At 44.0% G+C, this 26,968-nt stretch overlaps 2 protein-coding genes across 8 annotated transcripts; one reads left to right on the forward strand and one right to left on the reverse strand.

Moving 5' to 3' along the window:
* Positions 1-147: 147 nt before the first annotated feature.
* LOC112884760 (putative disease resistance RPP13-like protein 3) lies at positions 148-5,838 on the forward strand. 7 transcript variants are annotated; one of them, XM_025950304.1, is made up of 4 exons: positions 148-2,001; positions 2,627-4,666; positions 4,947-5,034; positions 5,427-5,838. In XM_025950304.1, exons 1-2 carry the CDS (start codon positions 1,148-1,150, stop codon positions 4,614-4,616), a joined length of 2,844 nt encoding a protein of 947 aa, XP_025806089.1. In that variant the 5' UTR covers positions 148-1,147; the 3' UTR covers positions 4,617-4,666; positions 4,947-5,034; positions 5,427-5,838. The 7 variants fall into 7 exon arrangements, with proteins under 7 accessions (XP_025806089.1, XP_025806091.1, XP_025806093.1 ...); XM_025950306.1 differs by having other exon boundaries at positions 2,627-4,635; XM_025950308.1 differs by lacking the exon at positions 5,427-5,838 and having other exon boundaries at positions 148-421; positions 1,190-2,001; positions 4,947-5,415.
* A 109-nt stretch (positions 5,839-5,947) lies between these two features.
* On the reverse strand, positions 5,948-11,054 carry LOC112884762 (protein NPG1). The gene is made up of 5 exons (XM_025950310.1): positions 10,633-11,054; positions 8,612-8,867; positions 7,326-8,536; positions 6,809-6,956; positions 5,948-6,528 (listed from the first exon to the last, which is right to left on the reverse strand). Exons 1-5 carry the CDS (start codon positions 10,849-10,851, stop codon positions 6,212-6,214), a joined length of 2,151 nt encoding a protein of 716 aa, XP_025806095.1. The 5' UTR covers positions 10,852-11,054; the 3' UTR covers positions 5,948-6,211.
* Between the last annotated feature and the right edge of the window lie 15,914 nt (positions 11,055-26,968).

Raw genomic sequence — 26,968 nt, forward strand, 5'->3', positions numbered from 1 at the left:
TTTTGAAAAGAAGATAGAAAATGTATTTCGATACAGGTTCATACACTCTCATATATCAGAAATGGTTGGGTCCGCAAAGTCTGCCGTCGACTTTTCGTCCTTTTCTCAGTAAAAAAGAAACGCTTCCCACAGAGCACAGATAGTCAAAGAAACCTCTTCTACGCTAACACTGGTCTCCACAAAGCCGACGCCTCCGCCCGCTTCGCGGCATCTGCCGGCAGTCCACCTTCCCGCCGTTGGGAGGCTCCCGCTCTCCGGCCCGGCCGCCGCCCGGCCGGTTGCTTGCGGCTGCGGTTGCTCTGGGCTCCTGGGGCGCCGGCTTGTCCTGCCCCGCACCTCGCTGTTCCAGTCCGTGTTGATTGATTGCCGTTCGCTTTGATTGCGAGGTACCAGTAGCTAGTTACGTGCTTGCCAATCGAAGGTTTGGAACTTTTGTTTTCTTGGGAGGATTATTGTTTGATACTAGCATCTCAGGCGAGCTGTTCTAATTTTTGGGTAGGATTATCGTTTGATACTAGCATCTCACGCCAGCTGTTTTAATTTGGGGCTACGCTGTGTAGGTTAAGTGTACTATGATTTACTCAACGTTCCATATTATTAGTCGTTTTGATTTTTCTAATTCATAAATTTTGCTATGCACATAAACATATATCATATACATCCAGAAAAACTAAAATAACTAATAATTTGAGACGGAGGGAGTAGTTGTCGTAATAGTAGGCGACCAGCTTTTGTTTTGTTCATACTTAGGAGGCCGCTGCCGGTCTCACCTGCCTAGCAGGGCTGAAACATGCGCGGAAATTGGAGGATTAATCGGTTCTGTTCGGTTCTCAGGAGTTGAATGTACATCTTGAATAGATTCTGATAGCAGCACCTTTTTGCGTTAAATCATGCACGATTTGGGATTTGGCCATTTGGGTGATCATGCCATGCTGTTGCTTGTTTACAGTACTAGTATTTCGCGGTTCACGCTTGCAAGTGAAACTGGTCCTTGTCTAGTTATATTTGCCTCTCTTGTTATGCTTACACAGGCTCTAATTGCTGCATTTTTTTCATCATAATGCTGCTTTTTTTAAAGATTGTGGCATAAAAAAATATTATCCAGAAGCTACATTTCTTCGTCATGCACCTTACACTATAATTTTATATGGTATTCAGGATTGCTAAACCCATGTCAATCTTTCAACAGATGGTGAGCGCCTTGACGGGGGTGATGACATCTGTCATCAGCAAGCTTACGGCGCTGCTTGGACAGGAGTACACAAAGCTGACAGGTGTCCAAAGAGAGGTGAACTTTATGAAGGATGAGCTGAGCAGCATGAACGCCCTCCTACAGAGGCTGGCAGAGGTGGACGGTGACCTTGATGTGCAGATGAAGGAGTGGCGAAGACAAGTGCAAGAGATGTCTTATGACATAGAGGATTGTATCGATGACTTTATGCATCGTGCTGGACATAACAGCACGGTTGATTCTGCAGGACTAGTTCATAGGGTGATTCAACAGCTTAAGGCCCTGAGAGTGCGCCATCAAATCGCTAGCCAAATCCAGAATCTCAAGGCACGTGTTGAAGATGCTAGCAAGCGGCGCATGAGATACAAGCTTGATGAGCGTGCCTTTCAGTCTAGCACCACAACTGCCATTGATCCTCGTTTGCCTTCATTGTATGTTGAGCCAGATGGGCTTGTCGGTATCGACCAGCCAAGAGACGAGCTTATCGGGTTGCTAATGGAGGAGGAGGGAGCATCAGTACAACAGCTGAAGGTGATATCTATTGTGGGTCCTGGGGGTCTTGGTAAAACCACTCTCGCAAATGAGGTGTACCACACACTGGAAGACCAGTTCCAGTGTCGAGCTTTCGTTTCTCTGTCTCAGCAGCCTGATGTAAAGAAGATCTTAAGAAACATATTCTCTCAAGTCAGCCTGCAGGAGTTATTTAACATGGAAATGTGGGACGAGGAAAAGCTCATCAACACAATTCGAGAATTTCTAAAGAACAAGAGGTAAGTTCATGGGTTCAAAATGGTAACCTGATTATTAGGAACAGATCCTCTCTAGATCAATATCTGTTTCTATCAGTAGCTAAGGATGTTGGTTTTGTATACTGGTTGTACATAGATAAGCCAGTTCATTTCTACTGCTCTTCAGTTCTATAAAATACAGAATATAAGGGTCCTTTGCACTTCTAGAAGGATATCGTTCAGCTATTAAACGCTTTCAGGTTTCCCATAACATATATTTTATCTAACCATAACTCAGCAACTATAACTTCATATTTTGACTTGTTTCTGTAGTCGAAAAAAAGATATGGTTATGAGTGCTAAGCTGCTAATCATGTGACTCACCCACATGATATGTGGTTTCAACCCATTTTAAATGTTGTCCCTCAAATCCTTACAAATACATATATCATGATCATAGAACCTTGGGGCGCGCGCGGGGGGTGGGGGTTATACATGGAACACTCAGTACATCAGCTCCCACTTAGAATCTTTATAACTATTGTTTGTTGAGAGCAGAAGCGTTTTGCTTTCTTTCTCTACACAGTTCAGCATTTAAACTAAATAGATTTGGTATTTTAATATTCTTGCAGCTCATCCTAATTAATAGATGATATGCGCTTGGTAGGTACTTCATTGTTATTGATGATGTATGGAGTACTCAAGCATGGAAGACCATCAAATGTGCTTTGTATATGAACAACTGTGGAAGCAGAATTATTACAACTACACGTATAATTTCTATAGCAAAGTCGTGTTGTTCTCACCATGATCATGTCTACGAGATAATACCTCTTAGTGCAGATGACTCTAAATGTTTATTCTTCAAGCGAATCTTTGGCTCCGAAGATATATGCCCTCCTCAATTGGAAGAAGTTTCCAATGAAATCTTGGAAAAATGCAGTGGTTTGCCACTGGCCATTGTTACTATAGCTAGCTTATTGGCTAATAAAGCCAGTACGAAAGAAGAATGGGACAGGATATGTAATTCAATTGGTTCAACACTGGAAAAGGACCCTGATCTGGAAGAGATGAGAAGGATATTATCCCTTAGCTATGATGACCTCCCCCACCATTTGAAGACATGTCTACTGTACTTAAGTATATTTCCAGAAGATTATGAAATTGAAAGGGATCAAATTGTAAAAAGATGGATTGCTGAAGGATTCATTAATACAGAGGGTGGACAAGACTTGGAGGAAATAGGAGCAAGCTATTTTAATGATCTTATCAACAGAAGCATGATCCAACCAATGCAAATCAAATATGATGGCCGAGTGGCCTCGTGCCGAGTCCATGATATGATTCTTGATCTCCTTATATCCAAGTCAATTGAAGAAAACTTTGTCACATTCATGTCTGGCAAATGTCAGAGATTATTTTTACAAGGAAAGGCTCGTCGGCTATCTCTCAACTATTATTCCGAGGAGCAGGCCATGGTCCCAACAACAATGATCATCTCTCATTGCCGATCACTCAGTATCTTTGGGTATTCTGAACATATGCCTCGCCTTTCTAAGTTTCGAGTTCTCCGGGTACTTGATATAGAAAATGGTGAGGAAATGGAACACAAATATTTTGAACATATAAGGAGGCTTCTTCACTTGAAGTATCTGAGACTCCATCTAAGAAGCATTGTAACACTCCCTGAACAACTAGGAGAACTGCAACATTTGCGGACCCTAGATCTAGGAGAGACAAAGATTACAAAATTCCCCAAAAGCATTGTTCAACTGCAAAACCTAACATGTTTGCGTGCTAGTAATATGGAATTACCTGAAAATATTGGGAATTTGCATGATCTGCAGGAGCTATGCGAGATCAAAATCAACCAAAACTGCTCGGCCTCTTCTTTACTGGGGTTGGGCAGTCTGACTAAACTGAGGATTCTCGGAGTACGCTGGTGCATTGTCAAAACGGACACTGACAGCAGAGCTTTTATTGATAACTTGCTCTCATCACTACGCAAACTTGGCAGACTCAACCTTCGGTCTCTATGCATTCAGGGTTATTATGGTTATTCCATAGATTTCTTATTGGATTCTTGGTTCCCTACCCCTCATCTCCTCCAGAAGTTTCAGATGAGCTTGAACTACTATTTCCCCAGAATTCCAGTTTGGATAGCACCACTTGGTAGGCTCACCAACCTGAAAATCAATGTTGATCCAGTAGATGAGAAAACATGGGAGATACTTGGAAATCTACCATCGTTAATGTTCCTCTTTGTGACATCAAAAGCAGCAGCCCTCAAGGAAAGGTTTGTAGTAAGCAGCAGCATGTTCATATGCCTGAAGGAATTTCACTTCACCTGCTGGAACACCGGGCCTGGGATGATGTTTGAAGCAGGGGCCATGCCAATACTCGAGAAAATGCGGGTTCCATTTAATGCAGGCAGCGGTCTCAATTTTGGAATCCAGCAACTCTCTTCCCTTAGGCATCTTGTTGTCGAGATCATTTGCAGTGGCGCGACGGTTCAGGAAGTGGATGCATTGGAAGAATCTATCAGGAGTGCAGCTGATCTCCTTCCAAACCGACCCACCCTTGAAGTTCGAACATGGGATGAAGAAAATATGGCTGAGGAGGAAAGCATGACTGAAGAGATTCACACAAGAGGGTGAAATTCAGCATGAAGTATATGTATATGTACACAGTATCCCTCTCATTGGATGTATAGCTCTTTCTTTTCTTATGATGGATTGTTACAATACATCAACTGAAGATACGCATTGTCCAGCTATGCTACTTGGGATCCCCAATTTTTTCTGACCAAGTTTACATAATCTTTTAAAAGCGTATAAGCATGACTGCATGAGTATGGAAATATGCTACATTTAATTGAACTAAAGAAATTTTTTTATCCTAAAATCTAGAGGGCTGATTTTTATTTTTCATAAAATCTGGTCCAGCTTGAGTATCTCCTGAGTACATTGCATACACTTTCTTTGCAGAAGTTGGGAAGACAAACCATGGCCCATGCTCCAGGTGTCCATCAACTGTGTGCAGCTCATCAAGCAATCGTATGTGCGGAATCAATAGGTAGGCTTGAAGCAGCTGCCCTTGGATCAAGAGATCTTGCATATAGTAGTACGGAACAAGGTCAAGGATCTACCACAAATACTTTGTGATGGATGTAGACCACCAACGGCTCTTGTAGGAATGGTCGGATGGAAGAACTGGATCCTCTATGCCATCTCAACAAGGGTGGCAAATGATGCTGGCTCTTTTTTTAAAATGTTTTTTTATTTTCACTCACTTGTCTACAATATAGGCTTAGGTGTATCATCTAGTCCATCTAGTGATCAGCTTGGAATTGGCACTTATTGCTCTGTTTCCAGTTCTCAGTTTTTCAGGCTGTTTTTAACTGAATCATTCATATGCCTATTGTATATTCAGCAAATTGAGGTCACTTTTTTCTTCTGCGTGTTCAGCACATGCGTTGTCTGAACTCTGAAGAAGATGCAAGGTGAGGGCGAGGCTGACGTAGCAACAGAGCTCATATCTTTTTTAAAAAAACAGAGCTCATGAGAGTGAGACCAAGGCAAAGGATCAGGGAAAGAACACGCATATCCGTCTCTTCGGCTCTGACGCTTCTTGCACATAACATCAGCCATCAGGGAAGGCCCCTCAACAGTTCAGCCATGTCATGGAGGCTGGAGCAATGGAGCCTCAGACGAGATGGTGATGATGGGCTTCTGAGCGCACAATAATCTCACGTTCTTTCCTGGTCGAAATCACCTTCAATTTGGCCTGAAATTTCTTGATCTGAATCCTCACCTGGATGTCATTTGAAAAGTTGTAAAAGCTCACGTACTGTTCATGTTTATCTTCACATCGCAACCAACATAAAAAAAAAACTCTTTTTTTGGAAAGAGTGGCTATTGTAAGGTTAAGTCTAGCGGCCTCCGAAACAACAAAGAAAGAATTAAAACCATAAAAAGACAGTTAAACAAAAATATCAGCAAAGCTGTTTTAAGTTAGCTGATAACTTGTTATAATCATATTATGTAGGAGTAATATGCAGTGATGTGTCATGTCATTACACTTGTATGGTACCACTTTGCAACCAACAGTGTGACGAACACCGGCATCTACAGATGCAAGTTACAGATAGCTGGCAACCAGTTTCTGCCCAGCTATGCACCGAGAAGGGAGAAGTTGAAGAGAATATTAGCCGACAAAAAAAAGGAAACCTCATGCTGCTGCAGATGATCCATCAGAGTGATCTGAAGCTCTCCACAGGGTCTGAGTCCTCGAGCATTGAGGCTGCCTGGAAGCAATCGGCGGCATCAGCTAGTCTGCCATCATGCTTGTGAACCTTGCCCAGGTAGAACCAAGCCATTCGGTTCGTTGGCTCGAGCCTTAGGGCATCGGAGAGGAAACATCTCACCACAGGGAGATACTTAGGCCCTTTTTTAGCGAGGAGGGCACCGATGGAAACCTTGGATGGGACATGCTCTACCTCCATTGAGAGGGCGTTGAAGTATGCAGCCAGTGCATCCTGTATATTCTCACGCACCTCATGTAAGTTACCTGGCAAAGCAAGAAATCATGGGGTCAGATATATGACAAAACAAGCATGGGGATATTTTTAACTTCTCAGACTTACAAATGTCTGGCCTATATGAACATAGTTCAAAATTACAGTGGACAGAACTGATAGTAAAACAATTATTATTCCATATCCATTTATGAGAACATACTAATAAAAGCAGGCAGACATGAACTGGGAATTTCAAATTTCATGCATCCCCAATAGCCAGAGGCATAGACATGATTCATGAAACATGAATTGCGGGCAAAGTTTCCTCACCTTCTGCATGATCCGTTGTCGCAGAGTATGTTTTCAGGGCTTTAGCCTTCTGTAAGCAAATCTCTGCATCTCTCCAATAGGAAAGACTAGAGTACAAGTTGGCAAGACCTTGCCAAACTTCAAATTCGCTCACTTTATCCTCATCCTCCTGAAAGGGTTTCCACAAAGAATAAGACAGCATGAAGAGATGGAAAGGTATATGTAATGCAATAAGACTACAGATAGGGTGAATCAAAGCCCACTTCAGCAGCTAATACAAAAACCAAAGCAGCTAAACACATATACAGTTTTCAAAGACATTTCTTTTCGATAACATTGTTCAGTTGAGAACCTGGATCCATCTATGTTCGAACTAAGGGAAAAGGTAGTGTTTTTATTCTTGAGGATCTCAAAAGCCTCTTTTACTAGCAAATAAGGATTTCAGACATGGTTCACAGAAATTGTAAATATTCCATTAAAATACAAATACACTGTGAAATTAAAAAATGTTAGAGCTTTTGTATATGAGAAGACAAACCTCTGCACCATTTTTGATAGATCCATAAGCCTTCCGCTGTGCCTGAACAAGAGCAAGAAGGGTACGATATGCTTCAACCGCTTCCATGGGCAATGATTGAGCAATCTTCAATTTAGCCCTTATTCTGAGCAATGGACCTTGTTCCCACTTTGCAGTCTCATCTAATGCCGCATCAGTCACAACTTCTGCTTCTGAATACCTTTGTTGTGCAGAAAGAACCAAAGATAGCAACCTCCAACCTTTAGAGACAGATCCACCAGTTGCATCAATGAACTCCTTTGCACATTTTAACGCAGCATGCAAGTTTCGTTGCTCAGCGTACTCAATTCCCATGTCAAATATTAATTCTGGGTTGCAACGGTCAAGAGAAATTGCCTCGTTGAGAGATTTCAAAGCCTCAGTCTGCAAAAGAGATCTTTGATGATCCGATGAAGCTACCCTAGACTTCTTGGCCAGGCAACTCCCCAGAAAATGGAGGGCCACACTCTTTAAATGGCCATCTGATGATTCGGCATCTTTGACTGCTCTCCTTGCATAATCTACACCCTCAGAAGCAAGAGGATAACTCGAGCTGCATATCTTAGCAGCTAACAGAAGGGCCATTATGTCATTGGGGCTCTCATTCTTATTTAAAGATTTCTTTAACAAGTTCAATGCAACTTCATTATGAGAAGCTGCAAAGTAGCACAAAGCTAGACTATACCATCTCTCAGTTCGCGGGTATATTCCTGGTAAAACCTCTTCGAGATGCTTGGCAAGCACAGATGTCTGGCCACACAGTGACAATGCAAATGTTAAATGCTCCATCACAGAGGGATCCCAGTGAGTCTTCCGAAGGAACCACTTCTTCAACAGTATCATGAGTAACAGGATTGCCTCTTCCAAATTATTCCTAGGAACAAATGAACCTTCAGTTTGTGAACCCAAGCTTGGGGGGCTCACCTCTACGCCTCCATACAACAGAAAAACAGCGAATCTCTTCTGAATCCTTGTGCAGCATTCATCATCGAGATTCCATTGACTTAGAAGAGCACGGCGGTAAGAAGCCAGTGCTTCTTGATAGGCCCCAGCTTGCTTCCAAAGTTCTGGGAGAAGTTCAACAGATTTACTGACAGTCTCCTGCAATTTTTGTTCAACCATGACACCAGGTATGCCACACTGGAAGATGCTTTCAACAGCATCAAGGACACTTTTACACTGTTTAGCAGCCTCTGCAAGCAAATGGCTTCAGAAAGTCAAGACAACAATGAAAAAAATGGTTATATGATGACATGAAGAATTCATACCCATTGCTTTCCCCAACTTTTGGAGAGACATGGACTTTAAGTAAATGGCTTCAAGAACAAGGCTAGCAGCATGCTGTGATCCTGAATTTGATGAATCTGATCGTAATTTATTACTTCGCTTCGAGAGCGTTTTTTCAGAAAGTGATGGTTGGAAGCGCTGAATAGCAGCTTGAAGGTCTATTCCATCAAATACTCGAAGAGCAGCTTCTACATTGCCTCTCTGATATTCCAGTCTACCAAGGAGAGCTCTTGCTTCCTAATATTGAAAGCGTAAACCCACAATTAGTAACAATATACAAAAGTATAGCATATCCAGAATAGAAGCTTCTGCAAAATGGAGGCTACTGATCAAATTTTAATAAATATAAATATAGGAAAATATATTCTAGTTGTAAAATTATTAAGACCTCTCAAATAGACATGAAAAGGATAGATTGGGTGCACAATTTCAACCAGTGAAGATTAAGGACGTTTCAGTATGAATACGTAACCACAAATCACAATCAAACAGCTTTAACTAATATCATATACAATGCTCAATGTTGCCAGGAAAGTTTTAGGAATGAAATATCTACAACTATACACTTCCATTGTTTTAACACCACCTAATTTGATATGGACAAAATACCAGTATAAAATAACCCTTCGACACAAACTGTGTCAAGATCTTATGTTTATCAAAGGTACAAATCTAACTGTATTCCTTGCAGGTTGGCAAGTGAAAAATACATGGTACCTGATCCCTTTGAATTCAAACTTTTGAAGAAAGCTGATTCAACATTAGATGACATAAATATTTAAATGCTGTATTATCATTGTACAGAAAAAGAAAAGAAAAGAAATGGAAGGGAGGATCTTCTTGCCACAACAATAACCAAGCAAGAAAAGGCAATGCCAATTTGCACTAGACGGTGAAGGATGATTGTCTGATGATGCTTTGAAGTTCCACCTTAATAGTCACAAAATAAGAATCTAATATGCACACTTGAAGTTTGTATTATAGTCATCCTTGTGTCAGTTGCCACAACGAGCACTAACATAAGAACATGCTACAACAAACTAAGCAAACATTGATGATTCTTAACATTCAATTCCCATAAGTAAAGAATGTGACTTGTTTCCAAATTCAACAAAAGGCGCACCTTACTGTCTGATTTTAAACTCAACTAAAAGATGGCACAAGTTCCTTTCTAATGCTAGAATGGCTCACCAGCTCCCGAATTCACCTAATAATACCACAGCCAACTGACTGAAGCATAATTTTACAGAGACACCATCATCCACCTATGTTATCTCTTAAGCTGCCAGCTTCACAAGATACCACCACAGTAACAACTCAATCGTTAAACCATAATCCTACTGTTACACCATGAGCCACCAAATTCACGCAATGACACAACAGACCACCGATTGAATCGAATCATAATTCAAGAATTTACACCATCGGGCACATAAGTTAAGTAAAAGCATGATCATTTACAGACTTGCCCCCTTATAAAACATTAATTATTTTGAATATGGACAGCAAAGAAAAGTGAAAAGTTTGAGCATGCAGAATCACCACTTCCATCATAGACCAATGCACACATCTTCCCTGAAGGGTCCAACTTTTCCCCGGTAAACATTCATTAGCTCTATCCCAAGTGCTGCTCAATCAGACCAATCGACACGATGGTCTAACCAAAATTCCCATTGAAGGGACAGAAGCCTTTGCATTCATGAAAAGAACATCTAGCTCCCACAAGCAGCCCCCTCTAGATGAAATGAAAGAAAACCGAAACAAAGAACGCCATTTTTGTCAGGACGTTTAGTTTAGCAGAAGAGCACGAAATGCGAAATCGGGATCCTTCTTCGCATCCCGATCTCCCCCCAAACGCAACAAGAGCGTCGCAGAGACTCGCATTGACCAAAAAGATTCGATCTTCCCATCGCATTTCAACCAAACCACGCCCGCAGTAACTCGATTCCCCTTCCCAGATCAATTTAAGAACGGGCACCGGAGGCGGAGAGATTCCACATACCTCGTAGTTGAGGGAGAGGCCCTCGCGGAGCGACGACTCCGCCTCCTGGATGTTGCCGTCGTCGACCTTGGCCTCCGACGAGCCCGACGCCGAGGCGCCGGCATCCGACTCCTCCGGCAGCGCCGCGTTCCCCTTCACCGGGGACGCGGCCGCCGAAGGCCGGTCCCCGGTGGGGCCCGCCTCGCTCCCGCTGTCCCACTCCGCCGCCGCCGCCGCCATCGCTGCCGCCGATGCCTATGCAAAATCACCGCCGCCAATGCCTCCGCGTGATCCCTCCGGCGAGCATGCTAGGACAATGTTGCGGGGAGGGGCCGTCGGGGTCGACTAGGGGAGGGAGGAGGCGAGATCCACCTCCATAGCTTTGGGCTCCTTGGCTTTTCTATTCTTGGGAGCTCGTCAATTTTCCTTTTGTTTTTTCTTTGCTTGGATTTTCCTTTGTCCATGGTGCTCCTTGGGAGGTCATCTCTTGTAGGCAAACATTTTTTATTCGTATAGTATATTCGAATTTACTAGTATGTGAATTTGACAGTCAAAAGATGTCCAAATTGCAAACCACAGCTCAGTCGGAGTCAAAGCAGCGATTTTCTTTCTGTTAACTTCAAACAAGCAAACTTGAAGAATCTTTGCTTTGTACATGCGTGATACTAATCTCTCTACTGAATCCTGATGCTTTTAGTTGTATTGGATGTGTAGGTGAAATGGCGAATCTTTATTTTTTTGGGGAAAAAACATGTGATGCATCCGCCACCCCCCCCCCCCCTCCACCCTAAAAAAAAAGGTACTGCAAACAACAAGGTCACTAACCAACAAATTCATCTAATATATCCTTCATTGTAGTAGGTCAAGAGGAAAGATTGTTGACTTTGTGCTATGCAAGTTTGAATTACAAAGTGCCAAGTGCATCTTCTCGTTACGAGACCGAGACAAAGAAGAGCTGATTTACCGGTGTCTGAAGAGCTTGTAATCTGTCGGAAGATTTCTCCAGCCGAATGGTAGAATGCACCCGCCTAATCCTAGCTTAGGATGAGTTTGGGGTAGTCAAAGAATGCTCGATCCAGAGGCGTATGAACACGAGTAGCACACACGGGTTTAGAGTGGTTCAGGCTGCCTGAGCATGATACCCTAGGTCCATTGTGTGATGTATTATTTATAAGTTTTGGGGAGGAACTGTTGGCCCTGCGTGAGTGTGAACCTCCCTTCTAACGTACACGCTCTCCCTTTTATATGCTCAAGGGGAGCGCGTACACTGAACGGACAGGTAGACCCGACGATATATTAAATAACGTATACATTGGAGCCTTAGATGCCTTAAATCCGGAGATCTTCCTTATCGGCCTCCGTGCATATCCTCCGTCTGGATATGGTTTTATGCCGTCTTGCTAGCATAGGGTCTGCTGCCACTGACATGCGTAGGGGGAATCGTGCTGTTAGTCTAGAGTCAGCTCCCGCTGATAGGCGAAGGGGCTATACTGACCTGTCGTGATGTAGTCTTTGCGCACTGTAGCAACGTGCAATGTGACCTTCCTGGAGCAAGTTATAATAACACTTCACCCACGCGCGCGGCGCTGTGATGTGACCATACGTCCCAATGTTCTGCGAACCGCCTCGGTAACTCGCGCGCCGCCTCGGTAACTGGCGGGCTTACCGTGCTGTCACCCATACCTGCCAAACGTGTCAGTGGGCAACCCATGCTCTGTCTTGGGTGCGCGCACCCCAACCACCCGCATTTAATGCGGTAGTTGGGCTGGCTTCTCGCAGAAGGCTGGTACCCACCGGACACGTGGCGGTGCTAATTTAGTGGCCACGTGGCTGCACCGGACCCCCTCCCTGGTAGGGTGGGAGGTCTGGGCCCCCAGCTGGCCCAGGCGCTCAGGCCCCCTGGGGGTCCGGCTTCCACACGTGGGGGCCTAAGACCATCCCGCGGTGGTCCGGGCCCATGTTACCTGTTCCTGAGCACTTCGTCTTTGCGGGCACGTGAAGGCACCGGACCTACTAGTATGTGGAAGGAGGTTCGGAGACTGTGCTCCCAGTTGTCAGGCCCGGACCTCACGCCCTGTCGCCCAGAAACTTAGTACGAGATTAGGGATAACCTCACATCCCTTGGACTCGGACCGGATACTCCAATAGGAACTACCCGTGTACCGACATAATCCCTCTACCAATGCGAAGCAACTGATGTCGTTCCAAAAAAAATGAAGCAACTGAAAGAGAGACTTTTGCACTTTTGGGGCTTAGACTGAAATCAAGAAACAGTACATCTGGAACAGCTCTACTCCTAATCAGTTCCTCCAACCAACACCACACGCAATAATACCCTTCCAACCTCTGACCATCTCAGCAGCAGCTGCTGCGTTTTTGTTCGCCTGATGCTGCCGGAGCCGGCATTTTCTCCCTGTCATGATGCCTGCCAGGTTGGTAAAGCTTCCATGTCCATGTCCCCATCCTCCTCGTTTCCACGAGCACGAGCTTTAGGGGGGCTTGGGGCGGAGTGCAATCCGGCTGGAGCTTTCTGGGGCGATGGGTCCCGCCTGCCAAACGGTCATCGCTGCTTTTATTGGGCCCCAGGGGGGGGCGGGGACAGGGCGGTGGGCCCCACCCCATGTATGAACCTTTTGCAGCGACAGGGATCTCCGTGTCTCAGAATTCAGAAAAGGTCGGGCCAGCCTCGCTTGGATGGACATGGCATTCCATGGTGGAGCTGGAGCAGGAGGAAAAGTGAAGGGAAGGCCACTGGAGTGAGCGAAACATCGATCGAACGGACGTCTAGGGTCCTATATCCACACTATTAAAGTTTAATCATCCGATTTTAATTTTCTTTTATCCATTCTTGCTGCTTTATTCAGATACTCGTGGCTCAGACGACTCGCGAGCCAATAAGTTGATTACAGCGGCAGGGAGGGGATCCATCCAGACAACTGGATGACCCGGGTCCCGGCTTCGCCCATGGGGAGCCAACTCATGAGCAATAAAATTATAAACACAGATAAAAGAGGGGCTAAAGTTTAGTTCCTAGAAAGCAAAACACATAGGTTAAAGAGGAACTAAAGATTTTTGTCCATTAGGCTCAAAGAGGTGGTTAAGGGGGGTGTTTGGATCCAAAAATTAAACTTCCGAATCACATCCGATATTTGAATGCCAATTAAGAGCTTTAAATATGAGCTACCTATAAAACTAATTGTATAAATGGAGACGAATCTATTAATCCTAATTAATCCATCATTAGCACATGTTTACTGTAGCATAACATTATCAAATCATGGGCTAATTAGGCTTAATGGATTCGTTTCGCGAATTAGTCTCTATTATGCAATGGATTTTGTAATTAGTCTTTATTTAATATTTCTAATTGGTGTCCAAACATTTGATGTGATGGGATTAAAGTTTAGTCCTGAGTAACCAAACAAGTCTGGATCACCTTGACTAAACTTCAGTCCCTATCACATCGGATGTTTGGACACTAATTAGAAATACTAAATATAGGCTAATTACAAAATTAGTTTGGAGACTAATTAATTCATAAGACGAATCCATTAAACTTAATTAGTTCAGGGTTTGACAATATTGTACTACAGTAGACATGTGCTAATGATGGATTAATTAGACTTATTAAATTCATCTCGTGAATTAGCCTTCATTTATGGAATTAATTTTATAATTAATCTATATCTAATACTCTTAATTAATGTCCAAATATCTGAGGTGACGGAACTAAAGTTATTTAGTCACGTGAATCAAACATACCTAAAAGGACTAAAAGAGGACCGGCTCTATGGCTAAGGGCTATATTAATAGTTTTTAGTCCCTCCATCCAAATAGGATAGGACTAAAGTTTCATTTCTAGTCTAAACTTTAAACTTTAGTCCACGAACTAAAGTGATCCAAATATAGGTTATCCTCGTAAACTATCAGAAAGTAACCGAGTAGGCCCTAAGTGGACACAGAACCAGGTGAGGGGAGATTGACCTCGTTGATATCAGAAGTCAAACATCGTTTTCTTTTTCTACTAAAAAGATCGGCAATTTTTGTGTTTTGCCATGACCAAAAGTTTTTGATTTGGCTGCACCGAGACCCAAGCAGCTCCTCCAACAAAAGGTATTCCTGTTCACTCGGTTCCTGCGCCGTGCAGGCAGCTCGCTACCGCTGCTCGAGGCTACCTGCAAGGCTGCACTGCGACTGCAATAGCCTGGATGCATGCCACCGACCGGCATTGCTACATGCCTCTCAGCTCTGCCCTGCCTGGCTGACATGCCAGTCACGCGAGGAGCAGTGGACTTAAATAGGCGTGGGCCACAAGGTCAGAGGCTGCAAGGACGACATGGGCCGCGGCAATCAGTCCAGCACTGGTAGTTGCGCTTTTTTTTTTCTGAGATAGAGGGGGAAAAGTCCAGTAGTGCACTTGGGCCTGGGAGCTGACACCACACACGTTATTGCACGCTAGCACTTCGGCTTGGTCACCGACGACCTCTCATCTCGTCTTCGTGAGCACCGCTACGAGCTGGGAGCTGCCTGCCCTCATCTGATCGGTGCCGAACAGAGCCGTCCCGATCATTGCCAACGCATGCTTGCAGCAGTGCTATCTGCAAGCGTAGAAACCCTACGGTTTATCTCGCGCATGCTGCAGTGCATTTTATTTCAGCTAAAGAACTCACACATATGTGGTTCAGCGAATCCACTCTCACAACTGGCGAGGGGTGAGGTATTGCCGTATTGGAGCAAGCTAAAATGGCCATGAGTCCATAACTCCTATGGTCAGTGTCTGGAATACCTCTATGCCGGAACGCATGGTACAATCGATCGATGGAGACTCCCGTTTCATGTCGCTACAACAAGCGCATGTATCATGATTGATGTGCTGTTTCCATCTTTATGGTTACTGGACGAAATAAACTGAGATTGTGCAAACTTCAAATATCATCCTTTGTTGTTTCGGTGTTTTTAATATAGTACAAAGAACATATCTTGTATACGAAGTTGTACGTACAATCATCCCAGTGAATACATGCACGTGCACGGTACTTTCATAAAAGTCGCAGGAAGACTGGACTAGCATATACTGATTTTTTTTTAATACCCCATGCCCTGATAGCTGATATTGATGAAGCCACCACTACCACTACTTGGCTATAAATAGATGCTTCTGTTCCATGATGAGCCTAGCAGCTGAAACAAAAATTTGATGAGGTGCATAATTTTGACAAATTTTGTGTCTTTGCTGAAGTTTCTTATTTGGCTACAACGCAGCTGAAATAGCTAGGAGCCAGGAGCCTCTCATCATGTCTTCTTCGTGAGCACCGCTATGAGCCAGGAGCCCAGGAGCCGCCCTCATTGCAAAACACATGCTTGCATTGCTACCTGCGACCGTACAAATTAACCCTATAAATCCACAGTTCATCTCGCACCTGCCGCCGTGTGCATTTTGTTTCTGTCAAAGGACTCATACCTGTGTAGTTTGTAGACACGAACATCGTCCAGCAATACCACTCCCACAGCTGGACATTTCTGTGTGAGGTATTGGAGCTAGCCAAAATGGCCGAGAGGTATTGGAGCTAGCCAAACCTCTCCTCCCTGCTTCTGGAGCCGCCGCTTGTGCTCCCTGTTTATCTCTGTAATGTAACATAATGTAATAAAAGTTTAGGGTTGCCGTAGTTTTTTTAAAAGAATGGCCGAGAGCCCAGAAGCCCTTTTATCACAGTCTGATGTGCCACCATGCCGGAATGCATAATACGGTCCATATGGAGCAGCGACAAATAGTGCATTAGAAACCGCATGCGTGACTTGATTAGGTGTTATATCAGTATTGGGGGTGTTGAAGGAAGTACCCTTGAGATTGTGCAAACTACATGTATCCTTTGTCGTGTCAATATTTTAACATATATAGTACAAGCAGGTACTAGATGTGTGAGTGTTTGTGAATGGGTGGGGCCGGGGGTCGCAATTTTTTTTTATCTTGGTCCATTTTTTTTTAATTGCCTACAATGCAGCTTAAGCAGCTAATGCAACTTTGGTGAGTTCTTCCAAGTTCCGATGAAGGTGTTCGGCTGAACCAAAAGAACAGCCGTGCTTTTTGTGTCGGGTGCAAAGTATGGCAGGGCACCAAACACCCATGAGGAAAAAAAAAACAAATTGCATAAAACATTAAAATAAAAATATAAGCTGCTAGGACATGCAATCATTTGTGTACACACAAAATTAAGATTGAACGTATAATGTAATATTATGTAAATAAAAAGAAATTCACACGTGAATATAACCTTTGTGGATTGACACAAAAACTGATGCACCGTAACTCTTGATCACTTGCTGATCTCTTCTTTTTCTGCCCTTGTATTTGTTCAACCTCATGAAGATTGCATGATATATCCATTTACATTTCTCTTAGAATTTTTCATGCATCCTTAGAGATGCTAAAGTATCCTGGTAGCATGGCCGTACAATGAGAAAAAAAAACAGGTCGTTAAATTCGAGAGGTGTGGGCCATAAAGACAAAGGCATGGTCAGGATGCAAATGGGTTGGAATTGGGCCTCAACCAGTGATTGACCCAGAGAACCCATCAATACTATTTCTAGGTTCTGGGTTACCCTAACGCATTTTAATGTTTACCCAAACGATCCAATGGGTGAACCAACACACCATTGCCGAATGAATCGTCAGGCTCTGAGGCTGCTAGGAATGACGAGTCTTCAAGCCCAGCAAGTCAATGCGGAGAACGAAGCAATGGTTTCTCTCTTGTCGTGAGCCTGTAACCACGCGCCGCTACTGCACGGGACGGAACCTGCACTTGCACAGTTCGCCGGAGATGGATGGCTCCGGCTATCCGGCAGTTGGGTCGTCGCAAACAATTGGAACCAAATCGCGGTACGCCTCCCCTCTCCTCCGATGCCTTCCGCTCCACGCTCTGCTTGAATTTCATGCTGCCGCTTAACCTCCCCTCTCCCCTATAGGCCCTAGCTTTAGCACACGGGTGAGGCACTGCTGCCTGCCGTGAAGTCGAGGAACTCGCGCAGGGGCGGGCCCGGTATGTTTCAAGGGTATTCAGTTGAATACTCATTATTTTAGGTAAAAATTTTTATACATGTAGTATATTTCTCAAGTATATTAAGAGAAAACGAAAAATGAAAAATATAACAGAACAACAGGCTTGAATCAGTGAAAAAACCCACCTCCCCACTAACAGCCCACGTTGCCCACCTCCTCCCACCCGGCCCACCTGCGGCCCACCCACTTGGCCCCGGCCCCCCACCCCCCCCCCCCCCCCCGGCCCCATCCCACACGCCTCGTCAGGCCGTCACCCACCCAGGCTCGCCGCTTGCACCGGAACCCCAGGCCGACGGCGGCGAGGGCAGGCAGGCGCGCCGCGCGCAGCCAGGCGGCAGGGCCCAGGGCGCAGCCGCGCAGGACAGACCGAGGTGGCGGCGCGGGCAACAAGCCAGGCCAGGCGGCGCCGCGGCGGCCGGTGGCGGTGGCAAGGCAGGCTGCCGGCTGCGGCCTGCGGCTGCGGGCTAGGCCGCTAGCGCCCCGCAGACGGAGGCCAGGCGCAGGCAGGCGGCGCAGGGAGAGGGAGCAGGCGCAGGCGGTAGCAGACCTAACCGGCTGAGTGAGGGGAAGACTAACTGAGGTCAGTGAAAGTTTTAAATTTATCCATTTTTCCTTAAAAACTGTTATTGCAATTTACAAAATTAATGGACAATTCACAACAAAATTAATGCCCATTATAAACAATTTGTGTAAATTATGTTGTCGGTACTCAATTATATGCTACTAATATATATTTAGGGCTGTTAAAAATTTGTACTACTAGAAATTTTGAATATCCACCGTCTAAATCCGAGCCCGCCCCTGAACTCGCGACTCGCGAGCCGCGAGATAGGCGAAGGGAGGATGCTGATTGGGTTACCCAGTAACCCAGAATGTTGGATACCAATTTGCACTAGAATTGAGTGGGTCGACCCGACAGGTATTTTCACCCGCTTGGAATTTTGGGTGCTGGGTTAGTGGGTTGACCCACTAGAATCTGCATCCTGGCCTCATTGAATCCCAAGGGCATGGACCGCAAGGTCAGAGGCTACAAGGACAACATGGGCCGCGGCAACCAGTCCAGTAGTAGTTTACCAGTAAATATTTTTTGAGAGGGGAGAAGTCCAGTAGTCCATCTCCTCTTCGTGACCACTTGTGGAGTTGTGAGGCCGCCGCTGTCCTCATCCGATCGGTGCCGAACAGAGCTGTCCGGTCATTGCAAACTCATGCTTGCACTGTTGCACAGCTACATGAGAGCTTGGATACACTATATATAAATCCATAGGATTCATGCTGCACCTATCGTTGTGTATTTTGTTTCTACCAAATAACTCACCCCTATAAACACACGTATGTTCAGCTCACGGCTGAATACTGCTACACTGAGGTATCGGAGTGAGCCAAAATGATCATGAGTCCATCGGTGCGATACCGCTACGCCGGAATGCATAATATAGTCGATCGGTGGAGAAGAAGCTGTCATAGAAAAAATAGATTCTTATTGCTGGTGCACCGCCGATGGAGCGACCTCCATTTCATCTCACTTGGTGTCACACAAAAAGAGCATGTATCATGGTTATCAGGTGCAGTTTCAATTTTTATGGGTATTGAACGAAGTGGATGGGATTCCGCTGTCGTACTGCTCCCTCACTGATGTATAGGATCGGATCCACACGTAGTGATCTAACCGCAAGGGAAGTTTGTGGAGCATCCGTATCCGAACGTAGTACCCGTGAGATTGTGCAAACTACAAATCTACTTTGTTGTTTCAATATTTTTAGCATAGTACATGAACATAAACTTGTATTATACTTAAGTTGTACGCACAATCATATCTCAATAAATACATGCACATGCACCATACTTTTATAAAAAGTCTAAGAAAAGACTAGACTAGCATATAATGATATATTTTATAAATGGACGAGGGTACCACTGGCACTTCGCTGTAAATGGACAATTCTGTTCCATGATGAACCTACCAGCTAAAATGAAAATTTGACGAGGGGCACAATTTTGACAAATTTTGCGTCTTGGCTGAAGCATTTTATTTGGCTACAATGCAGCTGAAGTTACTGCTAATGGCTTCACCGGTGAAGCTAAAGCCGGTGAAATCAAAAAAATAGGCCGGTGAAATCGAAAAATAAACCGGTTCTATTCTACGGTGTCTCGATTTGTGCAAAATACGTGAAGCCGTTGATGATAAAAGCCCTCCGCCCCTCTCAAATGGACCCTTACAAGCTGCAACGTACAAATAGCTCAGGACCAAGTGCTCGAGGCCGCATGCAAGCATGAGTGGTTCTTTAGCCCGCCTATTTTATTTTTTAAGGCAGCATGAAAGTATTGATCCGAACACCCTAGTTAATTACAAAGTTTCTCCTGTACCTGCCATACTAATAAAGAGATACTCGTTCAATATTGCACATGATGTTAATTAAGATCAATTCCATCAATAGCGCTCCATGCTACTGGAGCTGGACACAATCACCTCCTTAAATATTTGGGAGCCAATATGTGGCAACAATCGGCTTACTAGACCTCTGACAAAGCTTTGCGGAGGTATGGTCTAATACATTTGGGACATAGAGCTAGAAAAGTGAGGCTAGGCAGGCACAGTTATTCCAGAATCCAGTTCAGAGGATTATGTGTGACCATTTCTCTGTGCAGATTTCTAAATATGAAAGCCCCGAAGGTCCATGTATAACGTTGCCACGCGCGGTGAAGCCAGCAACCTGCCGGATCGACAGCATGAGGTTCATCGGAATCGAAGCTTGCTAAGCTGCCGCCAGTGGCACCATGCCGGCGCCCAAATGGTTTCAGAAGCTGAGGAGGAGGAAGAAAGGCAAGCAGCAAGCCGCGGTATGCAGAAGCCAAGCCGCCGACGTTGCACGAGCAAGAAGGGGAGGGCGGTGGCGGCCATCTCCCGTCGCCGCGTTCGGCCGTCCGCCGCTGCGGCCTCGCGCTCCTGGGCGGGGAGCGGCGGCGCCGGGCCGGCTGCACGCGCCTCGTGGCAGGCCACGACGGGGAGCAGCGGCCATGAGGCAAGGGCGTCCAGCCCGGCGCCGCGCGCTGGTGGCGGATGGGCGGTCCGCGCATGCCTCCTACCGGCCACGGGCGAGGAGCGGCGGCGTCGGGCAGGCCGCGCGCGCCTGGCCGGCGCGGCGGGGAGCGGCCGCGCCGGGCCGGCCGCGGCGGGGAGCAGAAGCGGCGCCGGGCCAGCGGCGCATGCCTCCGGCCCGGCCGCGGGCGGCGAGAGGCGGCCCGCCGGCCGCGCCTGCCTTCAAGATGGCCGTGGGCGGGGAGCGGCGGACGTACGCTCGACGGACGGGGATGGGAGCTGGGTGAATGGATAAAGAGGAGAGAGAGAATGGAAAAAAAGAAAAAAATAAGAGTAATATGGATATTTTATTATTTTAAACAACTGGAAAAGCATTTTCATCAAACATTTTGCCAACCAGACAATCCGGGAGCTGAAAACTGATTGAAAGTGAATGTTCACCATAGGACCGAGGCTGTTTATTCCCCATTGTTTCTCATGTTCTTATAAGAAAACGAAGACCTTACATAAAGGCAAGCGAATTTCAAAATCAAAGGTTGAAAAGAAAATTGTCTACTGTGCATGCTGCCTGTCAAGAAGCATCATCCATGCTACCGATATCAATGAGGAGAAAAAGCAAAGTTACTTACACTTGGCGAGCCTGGCTCAGCAAATCCATTGGACAAGATAGCACATTCCCTTGTTGAACTCCATGACGACATCAATCACTACGGATGGGAACCAAAACCAAACAACCCTACACGGGACACAAAAATTTCCAACCTTTCTATGTAACTGCATATGTATACAAATAAATAGATATTCCTCTCCTTCTATTTCTATCTTTATGTACATTAATATATATGTACTATTTTTGCTTATATGTACTATACTCTTTAGATACCTTTGCTCTACCTGAATTTAGATAAATGCAAACTAAAAAACATTGCCAAATGGAATCAAAAGGAAATTTTACGCACGCGGTGGCGCACGCACTGCACTCGTTGATATACTACAAGCATTGGCTGCAGAATGTGACAGTGTTCTTTTTTCCACCTCTAATTTGTTCCTATTTCTAATTTGAAATTTAAATTTAGTAGTGGGCTGGTCTCTAAGAAACGGGGAAACTTGCGGTGTGTTGTTGGACTTGCCACCTTAGCGGCTTAGTGCTAGGATCTCTGATTTCCTTTACGACATGAACCAGGGCCAGCCACTCTCATTTCTCATCTTACATACATACATACATACATACATACATACATACATACATACATACATACATACATACATACATACATACATACACTCACTCACACAAGTTTAAAAGATGTGGCAGAAAATACTTGGAAATTGTTCTGGCGTGGTCCTTTACGTCCGTTCACAAAACCCGAACGAAAAATAGTTGGAAGAATCAATCTTCATTTCATCTTCGTGATCAACTGATCATCACCATCATCTCATTCGCTCATCACTGCCAACTGCCAAGCAAACCAAGTGATGCTACCATTCATTGCAACGCATGCGCGCATGTATGCATAATGCATTGCTTGTGAAGCCCTTGGAGGATTCACAGTTAGTTGGATCATTAAGACTATACATGTCTGCATCTTACCCTGCACTTGCTGCCATCAGGAGCATATATGTCTTATCTATCGTCTGCAAAGAAACTTCATTCCTGTTCATAATTACACATGTTGACCGGAAAGATCATTCATTCATCTGTCAGAAAAGAAAAGAGGAGGAGAATGATCACGTTGTTCAATGGGTCTCGTGCTGATGATGAGATACCGGAGTGAACCAATCTGTGCTGGACAGGCCTGATCACATCAAGCGTGTGTCCACTGCACCTTTGATCTTTTCTTTCTTATAATGCCTTAGATCTTAATTCAACTTGGAGTCAGACAGGACACTGGCGGTTTCTTGTGAAAGAACATGTAACTATTATGATATCTGATTCGCTATAATTGATGATACAGCTGAATGAAATGGATCTATCAGCTGGTGTAGTTCAAAAAGATAGGATTAATTTTTTCCAACAATTTTCTCCTTTCCAGTTTTCTCTTGCAATCCTTGTAATTGACTTACACATGTTTACTGATTTTGTGCCTTTTGAATGCACTCATCAAATTGAAAGACTCCTTGGACTTGACAGTCTATGAAACCTGGATCAAAAAAACTTGGAAAGACGTGTTCAGCATTTTATATGTGATTTCTTGAAATAGTATATTCGATGTTTCCCCCCAAAGCTTGCATTTTATATGTGATTTCTTGAAATAGCGTCGCTTGCATTCTTAAATCAAATCGTAATTGCATATGTTGTTCTGTAATTAGCCCTGATAACCGTGGTTGCTTTGGGAACTTTAAATGGTTTCTCTCTGCTCAGATTTCTGAATGATCAGGCGAGCTGGAATTTGGGCCATGCAACTGAAGTTTCTTCAGGGTAACTTAGCATGAGTGGCTTACTCCGCTATCTTGTATGTACGTAGTGGTAAGCAACTTCAATAGTGCTGCCAACCTCGTGTTTACCTTGCATCGACCTTGTTCAGCTGAATCTGCTCTGCATCATGAAAATCTCGCTAATCTATCTGAATATTTTAGCAGTCGATCAGAATGCAGACTGAAGCTATTGTCAGTGTAACACAACCTGCCACAACCTTTTGAAGTCCTGTTAGATCCGGAGGATATCATGAGCACCCTGAAATCCAGAGTTCTTGTTCATATAAACGAGCACCTGATTGATGAAAGTCCTTTCCCCCATTAGCATGCCTTGATATAAACATTTCCAGTAAGCGTAATGCGACACATTTCATAGATGTGTAGCTTCGTAGGTCAGGTGCATGATAAACCCAAAAGCCTAGTTGCCCCTTAGAAAAAAGCGAAGAACTAGACAAGATTGGCTCAGATGATATGAGGATGCACCTGGCCTTGTGCTGTGCATGTGCCTGACTGCTCACCAGCTGCTGCCGTGTTCCATCTGCGTTTCATCTCCGCATCAGTCTTATCAAAATAATCCATGTATTAGACAGGCACTGTTAGGTAAGGATGGGATTCCTCTGAATTTTTGTCCCTCTGCAGTCTTGGAACTTCATGTATGGGTGATTGGGTGATTTGAATGTTCAGGTTTGGCTTCTTGGCGCTCGTGAGCCCTCATCAGACTGTTTCATTAGTGTTCGTTTTTTTTTCTTGCAGGAGCTTGCAGCATTGTTCAAAGATCAAAGTCCTGATCACCTCAGAAGAGGAAACAAATCATTCGTCTTAGAACTAGAATAAATATCTAGTAAACGGCAGATGACAATGCTATGATCTTTAGTATCTGACGATCAGGAAAAGCGAAAAGGAGCCCAAAAGTTAAAGGATAAGTATCCTAGGAGGATGTTACTTTACTCGCTTTCAGAAAAAGAAATGCTCAGATCTGAGCTTTCTTTCAATGTCAAGTACTGATATCATTCAGATTTTTGATTTTCTGTCGTTCGCAACCACTGCTAAAAGCTACCAAGAAATTAGGCTTTATTCTTTTGAACTGTGGAATTTAGGCTCTAGGATTGAGATGAAAAGGCCATCAAGTTGTTTCTCGCGTGAAAGCATCACGTCATCGCTAACTGACTGTATCCTCTCCTGTTCAGAGTCCTGGCTTCTCAACAACTGAGAGAGGGGAGCTTCAATAATGTGCGGTGAGCGCATCCGCAGGAAAGATTGATTGTTTCTGAAGTGTCAAACTGATTGTTTCTGAATTGTCTATCCGTTCAGCATTATTGTCGCTGATGTCTGAAGGAAAATGAAGTGAAAGGCATTGCATGAGACTTCAGGCAAGATCATCCATTGCCATATAGGGAAACCCACTTGGTAACCCTAACCCATACAATCCAAAAATTGTACCGATAGACTGTACTACTCATTTCAACCAACCAAGTGGAGTAGCGCAAACGGTACAATAATTTGATCAAATATCATGCATGGTTGCCAAACAGTTGCGCAACTTTGGTTGAAACCTACTCGCAGGTTCTACACTATGCAAGTTGTCGCATCCATTTTTCCTTGTGTACTATACTGCTTGATATGATGGATACCAAAGTTCTTTGGAGTAAATGTGTAAAATGTCACGTCAGATGCCAGATTCCTGATAAGAGTATGTTTACTCTACAATCGTGTAATTAATAAATAGAGTCGTACCTCTAATGTCTGGCAGTATGGGCATTGGATGGTTAAACAATAGAGTCCAAGTATGGCATAACTTTGCAAAGATGCTCCAAGTTTTGCAAGGCAATAATTCATCTTTTTTTTCCCAGCACTTCTAAACTGCAGGCATACTTCTGCAGCTTGTAGTGTTACACGTCTCTGAACAATCTCAACGCCTATTACTGAAAATAAAACAATCTCAATACCTCGTACATTACGATAATCATGAGTAAAAAAATTGCAGCACTGGCACAAGATATCTCTAATCGCCCCCCCCCCCCTTTCTCACCGTCCTATGAAGATATCATAATCTATCCTTGTAGAAACTAGATGATTCAATAGTTATAACTTTGTCGGCTAACTGAAGCAGTGATGTGTGACACAATCCGTGCTCAACTTGAGCTTCATTATTGGTTAAACCTCAGCAAATAAAGAACATGGTGAAATGATACTCAAATTTTTCTATCACGTTTAATATATGTTATCTTGTTCATAGGATTGGAGCGGAGGCGCAGGTGATCTCATGAAGTTCTTTGATTTGAGTTATCATTGTATAATTCAACTTTCAGGAACTTAACATATCATATACTGATCACGAAACTGCTACCCTGTCGATTCGATGGACAATGGCTATATCTTGTGCTAGGATGCAACCAGTAACTGAACTTCTTTCGCATTATATAACAAGATATGTTACGATCAAACTGCCACAGTTAGGTAAATAAATCTATATGCATGCTTTGCGTCACATCAATGATCAATCCGCGTTCGGCTGCTACTTGCACTTTTGCATGCTCGCCTTTTCAGGACACATTGCATGTTAGATATCAAGTTGGGTTATCCTACAAAATGATATGAAGTTTGGCCATCTTTCCAAAGTGAGATAACATACAGATCATTATAAATTAGTTTATTGAGCTTGCATATTATGCGTAGAATATTCTTTTTTCATCTCAGTAGGTGATGAGGATGAATGAAAGGAACACCTGTTGGTGGCTGCTGACAGACAGACCACTTGCAAACATAGACCAATTACCGACACTTATTATCTGACATTTTTGTATTGCAGTCTATGACGCTTTTCATGTAATAAGATGCCAAAAAAGAATTTTTAAAAAACTCATAAGTTTTGCAGCACCAAGTAAGGAAAAAACAAGCAAAGCTAATTATTTATGCAGACTTCGTTTGGTTACCATGACACATGATGGCATTAATTATGGCATACTTATGAAGTGTCTTGCTTTATGGGTCTGAACTCTGAAAAGATGATTAGCCACACAGGAAACAGATCATTCAAAGTAGCCCCAATCCAAGTGAAAAAAAAATCTCCATCTTGTAGAGGTAGCAACTAGCAACTGAGAAAAAGATGTCTTTTTGTGTCTTTTGGCCGACAAGAACTGTAGCCGTGCGGTTCGTCAGCTTATTTGAAGACCCTAGTTTACCATTAGTGCTCAAGATCAGAGATATTTCTGCATACTGCCATCTTCTTGTTCACTAAAAGCTCATCAGTTACCTCAGCCGTGGGCCGTGGCCTTATCTGACCGAAAGGGAGAAAAAGAGCGGCCTCAAAATACTAACAATCTTTCAGTTCGTGGAATCATGAATAGGATCCTAGATGATTTTTTTCTCATGTCCTTTTCATTGTTTTACTAAAAAATTGAAATGATATGTACCTGATGTTGCGGTGTCATCACCTTAGTTTATCGGACGAATTTCGAATATGACAAATAATATTTTGGAGGACACTTAAGAATCTAATTATGTAGTGTCTCATTTAAGGCTGTCATCGTCAAGCTGATAAACACATAATCATGTAGGGTAGCATTAGCATTTTATCAAAATATTGTCAAGAAATCACTTTGGAGTTTTTCAGGAAATAACTTATACGTAGGCAAGCTTTCTGCCTACGTGAAAGCTCTACACACTGCAAATCTTCATAACTACTGCGACACATGTATATCTTAATGAGGCAACCGAAAATGGAAACATATATAGTGGGCATAGGTATGATTCATGAAACTAGGTTTCGATCTGTCAGAAAAATTTGGATCCTTGCCCTTCAGATAAGGATGAACACTGTAATAAAGAGAAGCATATGTTCAACATGG

Source organism: Panicum hallii, chromosome 3 (genome assembly GCF_002211085.1).
Source record: "Panicum hallii strain FIL2 chromosome 3, PHallii_v3.1, whole genome shotgun sequence".
NCBI lineage: Eukaryota > Viridiplantae > Streptophyta > Magnoliopsida > Poales > Poaceae > Panicum > Panicum hallii.